The following is an 18,265-nucleotide window of genomic DNA, read 5'->3' as shown; positions in this document are numbered from 1 at the left end:
TAAATAGCCCAAACAATTTGACCTGGTCCAACGATGAGTCGACTCTACTTCATTGTCAGGCTAAGAGAATATGGCATGTCTCATATCATATATATACAGCCTGAAACAGGCCTTTTCTGCCCTCCAAGTCCGTGCCGCCCAGTGATCCCTGTACATTATCCTACACCCACTAGGGACAAAAAATTTTTTTTACATTTACCCAGCCAATTAACCGACATACCTGTACGTCTTTGGAGTGTGGGAGGAAACCGAAGATCTCGGAGAAAACCCACGCAGGTCACGGGGAGAACGTACAAACTCCTTACAGTGCAGCACCCGTAGTCAGGATCGAACCTGAGTCTCCGGCGCTGCATTCGCTGTAAAGCAGCAACTCTACCGCTGCGCTACCGTGCCACCCTATTGTCAGAGTAAGACTCACTACAAATTGAAGGAACAGCACCTCATATTTTGCTTGGGCAGCTTACACCCCAGCGGTATGTACATTGACTTCTCTAACTTCAAGAAACCGTTGCTTCCCCCTCTCTCCATCCCTCCCCCTTCCCAGTTCTCGACCAATCTGACTGTCTCCGACTACATTTTATCTCTGTTTGCTTTGTTGTCGCCTTCTCCCAGCTAACAATGATCTATTCTCCATTTTCATTGATATCCTCCCCTTTGTCCTGCTTTCGCACCTTACACTCCCTTATCTATGTATCTCCCTCTCCCCTGACACCTGTCTGAAGAAGGGTCTCGACCCAAAATGTCACCCATCTCTCCAGAAATGCTGCCGGTCCCGCTGAGTTACTCCAGCATTTCGTGTCTATTTCCAAGTTGTAAACATAGCCCAGTCTATTGTGCAAACCACTCCCGCAATCAATTCCATCTAAACTTCACGCTGCCTTGGGAAAACAGCCATCTTAATCTTTTCCTGTCTCCTGTCAGGCAGAAGATAAAAATGTTTGAAAGCATATACTACCATATTTAAGACGCCTAATTAATTCTTACTAATTAAGAATCTATCAATCTCCACTTTAAACATAGCCAATGACTTGGTCTCCTTAGCTGTCTGTGGCAATGAATTTCACAGATTCACCATCCTCTGGCTAAATAAATTCTTCCACTCGAAAGCTGCGTCCTGTTTGTCTGACTCTGTGCCCACTGGTCTTTGACTCTCCCAATACTTCAAACATCCTCTCCACATTCACTAAATTTAGGCCTTTCATTATTTGGTAGGTTTCAATGAGATCGCCCCCCCCCCCCCCCCCCCCCCCCCATATCCTTCTAAACACCAGCGAGTACAGACCCAGGGCCATTACACAATCTTCATACGTTAACCCAATTACCCCTGGGATCATTCTCGTAAACCTCCTCTGGGCCCTCAGCATTGTCAGCACATCCTTCCTCAGATATGGGTGCGCAAGACTGCTCTCAATACCCCAAATATGGTCTGGCCAGAGCCTTATAAAGTCCACTAATTTGGTGGAAATTTCTGGCTGACAATATGATAAGTGCCAGGTTGATTTCTGTTCAGTTTTAATATTTCTCTTTTACACTTTAGAGATTTTAATGTATAACATCTTCTTTGGCTGTGAGGTTAGACAAACTATTCTCGAGATTATATTAATGCAGTTCTTGTCAGCCGTGCCAATGTGAATATTCACCCAATCTGTTATTTTTCTTCTCCTGCCTCCGTTAGGGGGTGGGTGAAGTGCTTAATACTCATTGCACTGCACTCTGAAACCGAATTGAATGCCAAACCCGTGGGAGCAATCCATAACTCCAGCAAACTGGATTGGCATTTTCACATGGTGTGCAAATGAGAGTAGAAAATAGCAAATTTGTCAACCCACAATGGTCTTATCACGAAGCTTTTTTTCTATTCGACAAACCCACAAATTCAAAAGCAGAGATGCATTCTTTGTGGGTATGAATCAGTGGGATTGATGAATTATAATCCATCTGCATATATCTGTAGGAAGATAACCGAAGTGTTAACACATAAGACAAATAAATGTTTCACTTCTAGCCCCAAGGCAGCATGGACGACTGCCATTCGTATGATTCTATTTCCTGAATCTGATACCCTTGCATATACCTTTTTAGTAGTTATCTGGACCAGGGTGTTTGAGCAGTATTGTTTTCTTCCGCAGACCAAATTCATGAAAAAACATTGTATTACAAGCTTATATGGAGGTTGAGCTTTCATAGATCAAACCTTGGATCAGTATCACCTATGGCAATCCACCTGCCTGTTTTAACAGGAGCAGGAGCAGTCAAATAAATAAAATATTTGGGAACTGGTATGCCATGGGCAGACTGACCTCTCTCTACATTGTAGGTATCACAAAATGCTGGAGTAACTCAGCGGGTCAGGCAGCATCTTGGAGAGAAGGAATGGGTGACGTTTCGGGTCGAGACCTTTCTTCAGACTGATGTCGGGGGGGACACAAAGAAAGGATATAGGTGGAGACAGGAAGACAGTGGGAGAACTGGGGAGGGGAAGAGAGGGACTGAGGAACTATCTAAAGTTGGAGAAGTCAATGTTCATACCGCTGGGCTGTAAGCTGCCCAAGCGAAATATGAGGTGCTGTTCCTCCAATTTCCTGTGGGCCTCACTATGACACTGGAGGAGCCCCATGACAGAAAGGTCAGACTGGGAGTGGGAGGGGGAGTTGAAGTGCTCAGCCACCGGGAGATCAGGTTGGTTAAGGCAGACTGAGCGAAGGTGTTGAGCGAAACGATCGCCGAGCCTGCGTTTGGTCTCGCCAATGTAGAGAAGTTGACATCTGGAACAGCGGATACAATAGATGAAGTTGAAGGAGATGCAGGTGAACCTCTGTCTCACCTGGAAAGACTGGGTCCTTGGATGGAGTCGGGGGGGGGGGGGGTGGTAAAGGGGCAGGTGTTGCATCTCCTGCGGTTGCAGAGGAAAGTGCCTGGGGATGGGGTGGTTTGGATAGGAAGGGACGAGTGGACCAGGGAGTTACGAAGGGAACGGTCTCTGGAATGCAGAAAGGGGTGGGGATGGGGATGGGGATGGGGATGGGAAGATGTGGCCAGTAGTGGGATCCCGTTGGAGGTGACGGAAATGTTGGAGGATAATTTGTTGGCTACGTTGGCTGATGGGGTGGAAGGTGAGGACAGGGGGGGATTCTGTCCTTGTTACGAATGGGGGGAGGGGGAGGAAGAGCGGAGCTGTGGGATATAGAGGAGACCCAAGTGAGAGCCTCATCTATAATGGATGAGGAGAAGCCCCGTTTCCTAAAGAGGTTTCTCTGATGCCCTAGTGTGAAACACCTCATCCTGGGCGCAGATGCGGCGTAGACGGAGGAATTGGGAGTAGGGGATAGACTTTTTGCAGGAGACCGGGTGGGAAGAAGTGTAGTCCAGATAGCTGTGCGAGTTAGTGGGTTTGTAGTAGATGTCAGTCACTAGTCTGTCTCCTGTGATGGAGATGGTGAGATCCAGAAATGGTATGAGATGTCGGAGATGGTCCAAGTATATTTAAGAGCAGGATGGAAATTAGTGGTGAAATGTATGAAGTCAGTGAGTTCTGCATGGGTACAAGAGGTAGCACCAGTGCAGTCATCAATGTTGCGGAGGTAGAGTTGAGGGATGGGGCCAGTGTATGTCTGGAACAGGGATTGTTTGATGTACCCGACAAAGTGGCAGGCATAGCTAGGGCCCATGCGAGTGCCCATAGCTACGCCTCGGGTTTGGAGGAAGTGGGAGGAGTCAAAGGAGAAGTTGGTGAGGGTAAGAAACAGCTCTGCTAGGCGGAGGAGATTGTTACTAGATGGAGATTGGCTGGTTCTACGGTCGAGGAAGAAACGGAGGGCTTCAAGACCATCCTTATGGGGGATGGAAGTGTAGAGTGACTGGACATCCATGGTAAAGATGAGGGAGTGGGGGCCTGGAAACCGGAAGTTATTGAGGAGACGGGGAGCATGTGAGGTGTCGTGGACATAGGTGGGATGGGATTTGACCAGGGGGGGATAGGATGGAGTCGAGCGAGGTAGGTGGAAATTAGTTCGTATTACTCAATTGAAAATAAGTTATATGAAAATTACATGTGATTTGTTTACCAAAAATATATACCTAGTGTTCAACGCATTTTGGTGGCTGTGACAGTTTGCAACATTATTGGTATCTCATGGGTGTGAAGCAAAGAACACTTGACTGTTATAACTGGAGGCTCAGTGTTTAACTCGCACCACTGCTTTATGCACAGGCAGTTGCTCTAACAAGCAGCATTCCAAAAATAGAATGATAGAGCACAGAAAGAGATCATTTAGTCCATTATGCCTGGGCCAAGACTCTGAAACAAATATTTTCACAATTTCTTCTCTATGTTAACACAAGGAACTGCTGTTGCTGGAATCTTGCATGTTACACAAAGTGCTGGAGTAATTTGGTGGACCAGGCAGCATCTCTGGAGGTCATGGATATGCAACATTTTGGGTCAGACTGTAGAAGGGCCCCGACCCAAAATGTCGCCTATCCATGACCTCCAGAGATGCTGCCTAACCACTGAGTTACCCCAGCACGTTGTGTTCTTCTCTGTTGTATGATTTTCTTTTTCAAGATTTTATTTAATTCCCAAAGATTTGAGCATTGGAGATTAAAAGGAGAAATTCCATTGTCATTAGGTATTTTTAAACCAGAGAGTGCCAGATTATTGATTAGTAAGGGTGTCAAGAGTCATGGGGAAAAGGCAGGAGAATGGGGTTTTGAGGGAAAGATAGATCAGGCATGATTGAATGGTGGAGTAGACCAGATGTGCCGAATGGCCTAATTCTGCACCTATGATTCATGAATTTATGAACTTTTAACCTGTCAATCTTCTCCTTAAAAATACCCAATGACTTGGCCTCCACTGCCGTCTATGGCACTGAATTCCACAGATTCACCGCACATTCTGACTAAAGACATTCCACCTCATCTCCTTTCTAAAGGTACATCCTTTAATTCTCAGGCTGTGCTCTCTGGTCCTAGACTCTCCCACTAATGGAAACATCCTCTGCACATCCACTCTATCCAGGCCTTTCACTATTCGTTAAGTTTCAATGAGGTACACCTTCATCCTCCTAAACTCCAGAGAGTACAGGCCCAATACCATCAAACGCTCATATGTTAATTCATATCATATGTTAACCCAATCTCATCCGGGATCATTCCTGAAAACCTCTTATGGAACCCCACCAACGCCAGCACATCCTTCTCAGATGTAGGGTCCAAAACTGCGCACAATACTCGTAAGGTGGTCTGACCAACGCCTTATAAAGCCCCAGCCTTACATCCCTGTTTTTATATTCTATCCCTTTGAAAATAACTGCTAAGTGCATTTGCCTTCCTTACTACCAATTCAACTTGCAAATTAACCTTTTGGGAATCATGCACCAGCATCCCTAAGTCCCTTTGCACCTCCGATTTCTGAATCCTCTCCCCATTTAGAAAATTTCCTACTACCAAAGTGCATGACTCCACACTTTACTTCATCCATCTGTCATTATTTTGTCCACTCTCCCAATCTGTCCAAGTCCTTCTGCAGAGTCCCTGCTTTCTCTACACTACCTACCCCCTCTACCTCTCTGCATCATCCGCAAACTTGGCCACAAAGCCTTCCATACTCTCATCCAAATTAATAATACATAACGTGAAGAGTAGTAGCCCCAGTACCGACCTATGCAGAACACCACTAGTCACTGGCAGCCAACCAGAGAAAGCCCCCTTTAATCCCACTCTTTGCCTTCTGCCATTTGGCCAACCATCCATGCTAGTATCTTCCCTCTAATACCACGGGCTCTCATCTTCTTTAGCAGCCTCACGCGTGGCACCTTATCAAAGGCCTTCTGAAAATCTTGGTAAATAACATCCACTGACTCTCCTCTGTCTATCCTGCTATTTATTTCCTCAAAGAATTCCAAAAGATTCACCAGGTATGATCTCCCCATCACAAAACCATGCTGACTTTGGCCTATTATATCATGTACTTCTAAGTACTTGGAAACCTCATACTTTATAATGGACTCCAAAATCTTATCAACCGCTGAAGCCAACTGCCTTTTTTAGTTTCCCCGCTAATGCTTCATTCCCTTCTTGAACAGAGGAGTAACATTAGCAATTTCCAGTCCTGTGGGATCAGTCCAGACTCCAGTAATCCTTGAAAGACAACCTCTAATGCCTCCACATCTCTAAAGCTGCCTCCTTCAGAAGCCTGAGGTGTAGTCTATCTGGTCCAGTTGACTTATCCACTTTCAGACCTTTCAGGTTCCCAAGCACCTTCTCCTTAATAGCAACTCCACTAACTTCTGCCCCCTGACTATCTTGAATTTCAACTACATTGCTGGTGTCTTCCACTGTGAAGACTGATGCAAAAAAAGTATTAAATTCATCTGCTTTTTCTTTATTCCCCATTATTACATCTCCAGCATCATTTTCACTCTTGCCTCAGTCTTACTCTTTATATATCTGAAGAAACTTTTGCTATCTTCTTTTATATTATTGGCCAGCTTACCTTCATATTTCATCTTTTCTCCCCGTATTGTCTTTTTAGTTAATTTCTGCTGGATTTTAAAAGCTTTCCAATCCTCTAGCTTCCCACTAATCTTTGCAATATTATATGCTTTCTCTTTTGATTTTATGTTGTCTTTGACTTCCTATGTCAGCCACAGTCACTACATTCTCTCCTTAGAATCTTTCTCCCTCTTTGGGATGAAAAGATCAGACATCTTCCGAATTACTCCCAGAAACTCCTGCCATTGCTGTATTCCTGCCAGGATCTCTTTCCAATCAACTTTAGCCAACCGTCCTCATGTCTCTGTAGTTACCTTTACTCAACAGTAATACCGACATATCTGATTTCATCTTCTCCCCCTCAAACTGCAGGTTGAATTTTAGCATATTATGGTCACTACCTCCAAGGGGTTCCTTTACCATATGCTCCCTAATCAAATCTGGTACATTACACAATCCAGAATTGCCTTTTTCCTAGCAGGCTCGACTACACGCTGCTTAAGAAGACATCTCGGAGGCACTCTGCAAGTTTGTTCCTTCTCTTGGGATCCAGTACCAACCTGATTTTCCCAATCTACCTGCATATTGAAATCCCCCATGACCAGTAACATTTCCTTTCTTTCGTGCTGTTTGTATCTCCTGATGTATTTTGTACGTTGCATCCTGTTCAGAGGCCTGTATATAAATCCCATCGGGGTCTTTTTACCCTTGCAGTTTCTTACTTCTACCCACAAGGATTCTACATCTTCTAATCCTTCGTCATCCCTTGCTAAGGACTGAATTTCATTCCTTACCAGTAGAGCTATTCCACCTTCTCTACCCACCTGTCTGCCTTTTTGATAGGATGTGTAACCGTGGATATTCAGCCCCCCCCCCCCCCCTCCGATCCTCTCAGCCATGCCTCCGTGATGTCCACAACATCGTGCCTACCAATTCTTAACTGCACTATGAGCTCATCCACTCTGTTCCATTACATTATTTCTTACATCGTGTTTGTTTTGATAATATGTTCAGTAGTAGTTAAACAGGGCTTAAAGATTCATGAACTGTAATATCTCTGCATGTTCATTGAAAACATTGACTGACAGACCAGTTATTTTGAAATGTGGCCTACCTTTGCTCTGGTATTTTATTTCATTCTTCACATGTTTAAATTATAGTATTTTATTCTTAATTGTTTACTGTATGTCGTGTTGTGACTTGCGAGCAGAGCACCAAGGCAAATTGCGTGTATGTATACATACTTGGCTAATAAAATGTATTCAATTCAATTCAAACAAAAGGAATGATTATTTAATGTAGTTGGGGTACCAGGTTGATGGCTACATTGGATTTGAAGGAGGTGGTAGAGTAAAAAAGGAATGCATCGTCGAACTCTGAGACATTTTGTGTGCCTGTCCCAGCAGCTGAGTCTTCAGCCATAAACACATCCATGTTGAAGAAAGGATATTTGCCATCCATGCATTTTCGGGAAGACTTAATTGATTTACATTGTGATTTGAATCCTAACTTCAGGCAAGTTTTTCCACTGTGGGCTCTGTTCTGGGGTTGTATAGAAAATAGGTGCAGGAGTAGGCCATTCGGCCCTTCGAGCCTGCACCGCCATTCAATATGATCATGGCTGATCATCCATCTCAGTAACCTGTACCTGCCTTTTCTCCATACCCCCTGATCCCTTTAGCCACAAGGGCCACATCTAACTCCCTCTTAAATATAGCCAATGAACTGGCCTCAACTACCTTCTGTGGCAGAGAATTCCACAGACTCACCACTCTCTGTGTGAAGAAATGTTTTCTCATCTCGGTCCTAAAAGACTTCCCCCTTATCCTTAAGCTGTGACCCCTAGTTCTGGACTTCCCCAACATCAGGAACAATCTTCCCGCATCTAGCCTCTCCAACCACTTAAGAATTTTATATGTTTCTATAAGATCCCCCCCTGAGTCTTCTAAATTCCAGCGAGTATAAGCCTAGTCTATCCAGTCTTTCTTCATATGAAAGTCCTGCCATTCCAGGGATCAATCTGGTGAACCTTCTCTGTACTCCCTCTAAGGCTAGAATGTCTTTCCTCAGATTAGGAGACCAAAACTGTACAAAATACTCCAGGTGCGGTCTCACCAAGGGCCTGTATAACTGCAGCAGAACCTCCCTGCTCCTATACTCAAATCCTCTTGCTATGAACATGACTCAGTAAATATTTAGATGACAGAATACTTCCAAGCCATTTTATTGCGGTTTGTAGTAACTTTAAAAGTAAATACCTCCAGATGATTCAAGGAAATAGTCCCTGAGACAAGAAATTTTAGAAAGACCATCTGGAGATCTTTAATGGGAGGTAATTTAATCCCATTGGGTTAAAGAGATAAATGCAACATAATCTATGTAGTGCAAAATAGACAATAGACAATCGGTGCAGGAGTAGGCCATTCAGCCCTTCGAGCCAGCACCGCCATTCAATGCGATCATGGCTGATCACTCTCAATCAGTACCCCGTTCCTGCCTTCTCCCCATACCCCCTCACTCCGCTATCCTTAAGAGCTCTATCCAGCTCTCTCTTGAAAGCATCCAACGAACCGGCCTTCACTGCCTTCTGAGGCAGAGAATTCCACACCTTCACCACTCTCTGACTGAAAAAGTTCTTCCTCATCTCCGTTCTAAATGGCCTACCCCTTATTCTTAAACTGTGGCCCCTTGTTCTGGACTCCCCCAACATTGGGAACATGTTTCCTGCCTCTAATGTGTCCAATCCCCTAATTGTCTTATATGTTTCAATAAGATCCCCCCTCATCCTTCTAAATTCCAGTGTATACAAGCCCAATCGCTCCAGCCTTTCAACATACGACAGTCCCGCCATTCCGGGAATTAACCTAGTGAACCTACGCTGCACGCCCTCCATAGCAAGAATATCCTTCCTCAAATTTGGAGACCAAAACTGCACACAGTACTCCAGGTGCGGTCTCACCAGGGCCCGGTACAACTGTAGAAGGACCTCTTTGCTCCTATACTCAACTCCTCTTGTTACGAAGGCCAACATTCCATTGGCTATAGGGGGAATAAATGCCCAAGAGGTCAGGTACAAAGTAGAGATTTATGGGTGATGTTTTAAGCAAGCCATGAGGATTTAAGCAATAACTTTTGAATTTGAACTACTACTAAAAAAAAAAAAACTAGGTCATCAAAGCATAACTGAACTGAAAAATAAATCCTGGTATAGCATATTCATCATTTTCCTTATGGAAGCAAAATAATAGATGAAAGGAGACCTTTTCACAAATCTGTGCCCTACTTGATTCCAGCAACAACCCAGTGAATAGAAAACGAGTTAGTGCAAGATGACATGAATGACTGTCATTGTATATTCTTTACCCTGGCAGTAGTTACATGCTCATTTTACGATATTTACTATGATTTAGTGTCTTGACGTATTCCAGATGTTGTTCTTCATTAGTTCCAAAATCGTCTACTGCATGATATATAATTTTATTCTTTAATAAAAACTTCAAGCATAAAGGCCAGCCTGAAACTTTAGTTAGAAGAACTGAAAAAGTTTTAGTTGCAGACAAAGGAGGGATGAAGAAAACAGTGGAACAAGAGCAAGGAAGAGCCGGGGATATATAAGCCAGTGAGCCAAACATCTGTGGTCAATAAATTACTAGAGGGATCCCTTACCTGAGGGATAAGATATACATGCATTTAGATAGACAAGGGCTAATTGGGACAGTCAGCATGGTTTTGTACGTGGGAGACCATGTCTCACAAATCTGATTGAGTTTTTTGAAAAAATAACCAAAAAGGTTGATGAGGGCAGAGCTGCAGGCATATATATGGATTTCAGCAAGGCATTTGACAAAGTTCGGAGTGGCAGGCTGCTCTGGTAGGTTAGATCGCAGGGGATCCAGTGATTTGGAAAATAATGTACAAGGCAAAATAAGTAAGTTTGCAGATGGCACCAAAGTGGGTGGTATTGTAGATAACAAAGATGGTTGTCAAAATTGCAGCAGGATGTTGATTAGTTGGACAGGTGGGCTGCGAAATGGTTAATGGAGTTTAATGCAGATAAGTGCGAGGAGCTGCACTTTGGGAAGTCAAACCAGGGCAGGACCTTCACAGTGAATGGCAGGGCTCCGGGTAGTGTTGTAGAGCAGAGGGACCTAGGAGTGCAGGTACATAGTTCCTTGAAAGTGGCATCGCAGGTTGATAGGATGGTCAAGGGGACTTTTGGTACATTGGCCTTCATCAGTCAGAGTATCGAGTATAGAAGTTGGGAGGTTATTTTACAGTTATACAGAACATTGGTCAGGTGACATTTGGGGTATTGTGTTCAGTTTTGGTCCTGTTGTAGGAAAGATGTTGTTAAGGTGGAAAGGGTGCAGAGATGATTTACGAGGATGGTTCTAGGATTCGAGGGCCTGAATTATAGGGAGAGGGTGAGCAGGCTAGGACTTTATTCCTTGGAGCGCTGGAGGATGTGATCTGATAGAGGTGCATACGATCATGATAGGAATAGTTAGGGTAAATGCACAGTAAATGAATCAAGAGGACATAGCTCATCCCTTCCCACCCAAACCACCCCCTCCCCAGGTACCTTCCCCTGCAAACGCAGGAGATGCAACACCTGTCCTTACAGGTTCACTTGCACAGGCAGAGGTTCACTTGTACCTCCTCCAACCTTATCTACTGTATCCATTGTTCAAAATGTGGTCTCTTATACACCGATGAGACCCAATGTAAACTGGGCGATCATTTCGCTGAACACCTTCGCTCAGTCCGCCTGGACCTACCTGATCTCCCGGTTGCTAAACACTTCTATTCCCCTTCCCATTCCCACACTGACCTTTCTGTCCTAGGCATCCTCCATTGTCAGAGGCTAAATGCAAATTGGAGGAACATCGTCTCATATTTTGCTTGAGCAGCTTACAACCCAGTGGTTTAATGGTGATTTCTCTAACTTCAAGTAACCCCTGCATTCCCTCTGCACCAGCTTCTCGTTCTCACCCAACAAACAGCTAACAATGGCCTCTTTCCTTTATCATCGTTACTTTCTTGCATATCTTTCATTCATTGGTTTATATCTCTCTACATCATCGTCTCTTTCCCTCATTTCCCTTTCCCGTGACTTTGTCTGAAGAACGGTCTCGACCGGTGGCGCCAGCAATGGCTGCCTCGCCAACAATCTGCCTGTCCTTTCTTTTATATAGGTTAAATGTATGTTTTTTAGTGTTTAGCCTGATTTATGTGGGGGGTGGGGTGGAGGGGGGGGGAGTTGGGGGAAACCTTTTCTAATCTCTTACCTCGACGGAGATGCGATTTTTTTTTTCCGTATCGTATCTCCATCGCGGGAGCCTGCGGACTTACCATCACGGAGTTCGCGATCCCTGTCGGGGGTCGTCTTTGGGGCTCCAACCGCGGGAGCCTGCGGGACTTTTACTTCGCAGAGTCTGCGATCTCTGGTTAGAGACCGACATCGGGTACTCCAAGCCGCAGGAGTTTCGATCGCCTGATGCGGGAGCTTCGATCACCCCGATGCGGGGACTTCAACCACCAGATGCGGAAGCATCGATCGCCCCGACTGTGAATGGTTTGACTGCCCCGACTGCGGGAGACTAAAGAGGAAGGAGATTGAACCTTATTGCCTTCCATCGCAGTGAGGAACGTGGGGAACCTGCTGTGGTGGATGTTTATGTTAACTTTTATGTAGTTGTGTGTCTTGTTGCTTTTTCTTTAGTATGACTGTATGGTAATTCGAATTTCACTGTACCTTAATTGGTACATGTGACAATAAACTGACCTTGAAACCGTGACCGGAAATGTCACCCATTCCTTCTCTCCAGAGATGTTGCCTATCCTGTTGAGTTACTCCAGCTATTTGTGTCTATCTTTATTTGGTTTTATTGTTTGTTTGTAAACTATTATTGTTTGATTTATACACACACACACACACACACACATGCACCTATATTTATGTTTATATAAATATAAATGCTTATAAAAATATATATGTTTACATATCTGCTGCAAGTAAGAATTTCATTGTTCCGTTTTGGGACATAGGTTCTTTAGTAACTTGTCAGTTTCTTTGTTGAACTAAATTAAGGCGCATGTTGCAATCAAAAGCGCTTGAACAATTGGTTGGACAGAAAGCCAAACTGTAAGAAAGAGGACTGTGCTTCCTTTTCAAGAGCAGCCAGCTCTTGTACGATCGGTGCCAAAGCATCAACATGACCTTTATACGTGCCACCTGCCGTTGCTCCTTTCTGTCCATAAACTACTTTGCCATCAAATTAATCCACTGGAATTTTAAAACACTTTTGACTCTTGAAACCTGATAACAAAGAGAAAGAAGCTTTTCCTGAATCTGGTGGTGGCGTTTTCAAGCTTCTGAACCTTCTGCCCGATGGTAGCAGAGAGATGTAGGAGTGACTGTGGTGGGAAGTCTTTGATTGTATGTTATTTGTATTGTATGTTGCTTGAGATTCATTCCTATGATTGTGGGGGAGCCTGACTCCAAAAATGAATATGTCTTCGTGTGGAGCCATAACCCCATTCTTACCAGCACAGAAGTGCTGGCCATCTATACAAGCAGTATTTAATTGCAAAGCTGATATTTCTACTGCATCGCAGGTAAAAAAAACTATCCATAGAGGAGTCACAAAGACAGGGAAAATAGAGTGGCCAAATAAGATACTCACTCTACTGGCCAATTCCACCGTTCTTCGATCCTCGTGCCCTCAAGTCTCAGCCACTATGTATCGATCTTTGTTGTGGAATCCCACCGCTGCCACCAAACATGTATTAATATGCAGTTGACACTCTGTTTCCTTGCATCCATACTTAATTTACTGCCTTCATGGTTCTGGTTTCAACTTGCAGGGACTTTGAAGGTATCATAATGCTCCATCAATCTGTTGTCCAGCGAATTACTAAGCTAAAAATATATTGCTGGAGGAATTCAGCTGGTCAGGCAACATCTGTGGAAGAAAATGGACAGATTACATTTTGAGTCAGGATACCAAGCTGGCCTGGTGGTTCCTCAGAAGTGGCATTAACATTGCATAGTACAAATCTGCTGTCTGTGTCCTTTTTTTCCCGGCCCGTCATCTACTTAGCTTGGTCTTCCAATACTCAGAACAATGAGATGATGCTGAAGCTGGGCCTTGTCGGCATAAAGCAGTGTGCCATTACAACCTTGAGAAATACAATGTTGAAGTAGAGCTGGGGATGCCAATTTTAATTTGGAACCCAGGGACATGTTCCACATGTAAATGAGAGCATTTCTTTGAGGAGTTCAAAGATCAATTTGTGAGGATCCACTGGAACAGCATAGGTGGAAATGTCATAGAATTTGAATGTCATAGAATGTCATTTGAATAGACATATTCCTGCTTTACTGGATCGTGAAGAATGGAATTTGAAGGAAGATGGTGTTGTGCACTGCATCAAAGGCTGCAGAGGGTCCAGATGGAAAGTTGTGATAGTACAAAGCCGCAAAGATAATCATTTCATTGAGCCATATCAGTTGTGACAGGAGTGAAAACGAAAGGGAATAAAATGGTCTGAAGAAGGGTCGCGACACGAAACGTCAGCCATTCCTTCTATCCAGAGGTGTGCCTGACCCCCTGAGTTACTCCATCATTTTGTGTAAGCCAGCATTTGCAGTTCCTTCCTGCAGAATAAAATGGAATGCTGGAGAAGGTAATAATGAATTTCAGAGATAATATGATTCTGAGATTGAAACCAAAGATTGAGTCCACACTGACAATCGATCACCCATTATCTCTACACTATAGATAACACAAAGAACTAGAGTAACTCATGGGTCTGGCAGCATCTCTGGAGAAAAAGGATAGGTGGCATTTTGGGTTGGGTCCCTCCTCGGACCACTGTCGGTCGGTACTCATCACTGCTGACCGGGAGCACCCCACAAGCTTTGCCGTTTCAGAGATCCTCTGACCCAGGCGTCTGGCCATAACAATTTGGCCCTTGTCAAAGTCGCTCAGGTCTTTACTCCTGCCCATTTCTCCTGCATCCAACGCATCAACTTCAAGAACTGACTGTTTACTTGCTGCCTAATATATCCCACCCCTCGACAGGTGCCATTGTAACAAGATAATCAATGTTATTTGCTTCACCTGTCAGTGATTATTATGTTTCAGCTGATCAGTGTATATATGAGACATAAAATGAAACAAAAATGCTGGAAATTCTCAGGCAGCTTCTTTGGAGAGAGAAACAGATGAAACGTTTTGGAATGGGGGTATGTTGGTAAAGAAAGAGGGTTTAATGCTATAACGAAGGAGGGGCACAGAGGAGAACAAGCTTTATGATCTGACCACGAGACTGGTCAATAGACAATAGACAATAGGTGCAGGAGTAGGCCATTCGGCCCTTCGAGCCAGCACCGCCATTCAATGTGATCATGGCTGATCATTCTCAATCAGTACCCCGTTCCTGCCTTCTCCCCATACCCCCTGACTCCGCTATCCTTAAGAGCTCTATCTAGCTCTCTCTTGAATGTATTCAGAGAATTGGCCTCCACTGCCTGAGGCAGAGAATTCCACAGATTCACAACTCTCTGACTAAAAAAGGTTTTCCTCATCTCTGTTCTAAATGGCCTACCCCTTATTCTTGGTCAACAGATGATGTTGGATCTGATGAATTTGGCTGCTTTGGGCGCTATTACAGTACTTAATCTGGGTGGCCCGAGGTGTTCAGTTTTGGATTTTGATCACTTTGTGTGTTCTTGGATGGCATGATGCAGACAATAAAATGGAAAGCCCCTAAAAGCCAGTTTTCCCATAAAACCAGCTAGAGTTGTGAAAAGGTAGCTTGCAATCTGCAAACCAACATTGCTCCTTAAAAGGAGCAGCTGGTAAAATTGCAGCATTATTTTCCGTGCACCTGGAAACCCCGCACAATATGGTGCACAGGAAAACGAGAAATAGGGTACAATTTATCTGCCCATCTGACTGGTTTCCAGGCTCCACACAACAAAGTTGGGCCCAGACAAGACCCTGACACCAGGGACTTGAGTTTGGTGACTGGGATTGGGGTATCAGAGCCACCATCTTCCTTCCATGTTGCGTTTGAGTCCAGATCCAGGTGTATATTCATGTCAAAGATTCAGGGATGCAGTATTGTTGACTACAGGTCTGCTGGGTACAGGACAGTCCCTTTAACAATTTGGTGTATTACTGTAACCACAGATCTGTTGCATTATAAAACAGGGGTGCAGTGCTATGCACAGGTTGGGAACCATACTGGTCGGCACATGTCATGTCTCTCACTGTAATTCCAAGGTACAGGGTCGATGCAATCTTGCCCCATACTAAATGCAGTTTGAGGACTGCATTCCCTTAAAGAATTGTTCAGATTTAGGGAGCAGGGTTATGACAAATCCTGCATTGTATCATCTTTTACCTTTTTCTCACATTTAATACTATTTTGAGTAGTGTCCCACGTTACATGAGGAAGTTTGCAGGTTCTGTTATCTGAGTCGGAAGAAAGATCCCAACCCAAAAAGTCATCTGTCCATTCCTTTCACCGATGCTGCCTGCCCTGCTGAGTACTTTATTTCCAGATTCCAACATCTGCACTTTCTTACATCTCCTTTACACAATGGGACTTGTGGCCGACCCCATAGCTCATTACTTACTGTTGGAGTGCAATATTGGCAATCTGACCCATGACGTTATTCAACGCTAAAGCAGCCAAATGATTGAGGTGATATTGAGACGTTGGAAACAGTGTGTGCCAAATTTGAACGTTTTATCTTTGTTTAAAACTTCTAGAATAGATTAATTCTTAAAATTTTAGGATGACAAATGTTATCCCACATAACATGTATTGCAGCAAGTTTTTGTTAGAATTTTTATTGCTGTTACCATTTTAACTATGCCATCTGACTTGGATAACATAGGATGTGTAGGTGTATAATTTCCAGAAAATTAATGGAAGGGGGGGCCGATCTTATTGTGTCCACCCAATGACCTGAAAACAATTGGATTGGAATGATTTGATTTCATCTTTATGTTTTGGTGGCATTTGGCGTTTCAGTCACAAGGTTTGGCTTTCCATTGGTTAATCCTATCTTTTAATTGTTGGAGTATGTAGTTCTTCAAGATAGGGAGTTCTGTCACTGCCCCTAAATTACACGATGATGTGTGCCACGTTAGACACCAGTTTTAATTTTTTTTATTTATATTTTTGACAGCTGTCCATACCTAGCAGTAAACATCACACCCGTGATACCAGCGATAGCAGCAGTTTTGTTCTTTTTTGTGATGGGAACGTTGCTTCGTACAAGCTTCAGTGATCCAGGAGTTCTACCTCGTGCCACGCAAGATGAAGCGGCAGACCTGGAAAGACAGATAGGTAACAGTGAAGGACTGTCTTTCTGTCTCTCCTCTCCTCGGCTTGTCTCTTTGATTTTCTAAAAGAAAAAAGTTAACCTTTCAAATCTTGAAGAGCAATAGTTGGCCAAAAACCAGTAGCATTTGGTTTTTAGTAGTTAATGTTTAAATGTCACTGAAGTATATATCAGAATTATCGTGTGTGTGTGTGTGTATTTAGAGCCTGTATTTGTGAAGAGACAGAATGTTTGGTTGTGCGAGGGTTGTGTTTACACAAAACAGTATATTCAAACTCAATCTCCCATAAAAAAATTAAGTGTAAACTTGGGCTATATATTGGATGCAGCTGTGAAAGCTTACGAGTTGGCAATATATATGTTACTTCAGCCAGCTGAGATTATCATTTTGTCATTTAGCAATAAGTTACAGTTGTAGTTATGTGTATCTTAGTAGAAATGATTGCTTTGCTTCTTCCATTTTATTAAATACAGTACATATTTTATGAATCTGTCAACTTGTCTGAACTTTTTGAAGATAATTTTTAAAAGACTGCTTAATTCTTTTGGCGGGGGTAATGGAGAAAGTTGAAGTCGAGGGTAGAGTTGATCATCGCAAGTGCTTTTATATATTTGCACACGTGGCAACTGTAGTTTTTAGGAGGCTCATATGGCTGACTTATGCACGAGGTTAAACATTCTAAAGCTTTTAAATTGAGCAGTAAACTTTGTTTGGTATCCATCAATGGAAATTTCTCTATTTTGCTATTCTCAACTCTGGTTGATAGTTTAACACCAGAAATCGATAATGCGGATCCAAAGCACTTTAATATAGCAGAAGGCAATTGTAAGCACAGCTATTTTTCTTAATTTTGAACATATTGCTGAAGAGACCATAACATGGGTGAGAAGTGATTGGTATCCCACGTATTGATTAGCCTGAGCTAATGCAATTTCATGTGAAAATGAAATGTCTGCACAATAAGATGAAGTAATCATATAACATTTTGGGGGGGGGGTGGGGGGGAATTCCTCTCACATCCTTATTCAGATGGTATAGATTTACAGAGCCAAGTTTAATTATTTGATTTGAATCTGTACAAAAAAGCGAATGATCTCGCCAGGGTAGTGATGGAGCTCAGCATGTAGCCATGGGAATAGGACGCACGTTTCTCTCACATAATCTGATTTTGACCAACATGATTTCAAAGGGAGAATAGTGAACAAAAGTTGCAGGATATTTAACAAATAAAACTTGCCATTGAGCATCGTAAGGAGACATCAAGCAACTGAAACGTGGTCAGATCAGTAAGTTACAGCAACAACATGATGTAGGAGAGGAGAATGTCTGGAGATTTACGAAGAGTTTGGTACATGACTACTTAAGGTGGAACGATGGGTACATCTAAAACCAGAATTGGAATATAC

At 43.4% G+C, this 18,265-nt stretch overlaps 1 protein-coding gene across 2 annotated transcripts in view; it reads left to right on the top strand.

Moving 5' to 3' along the window:
• Positions 1-18,265, top strand: part of zdhhc14 (zDHHC palmitoyltransferase 14) — a 108,371-nt gene that overhangs the window by 27,535 nt on the left and 62,571 nt on the right. For both annotated transcript variants that reach the window (XM_078404699.1, XM_078404700.1), the window contains exon 2: positions 16,703-16,863. In XM_078404699.1, coding sequence (XP_078260825.1) covers positions 16,703-16,863 — 161 coding nt within the window. The remainder of the gene's footprint in view (positions 1-16,702; positions 16,864-18,265) is intronic.

This window comes from Rhinoraja longicauda, chromosome 9 (genome assembly GCF_053455715.1).
Source record: "Rhinoraja longicauda isolate Sanriku21f chromosome 9, sRhiLon1.1, whole genome shotgun sequence".
Lineage (NCBI taxonomy): Eukaryota > Metazoa > Chordata > Chondrichthyes > Rajiformes > Arhynchobatidae > Rhinoraja > Rhinoraja longicauda.
Note: the sequence above shows the minus strand (reverse complement) of the source record. Positions and strands in the feature narration are given on the sequence as shown.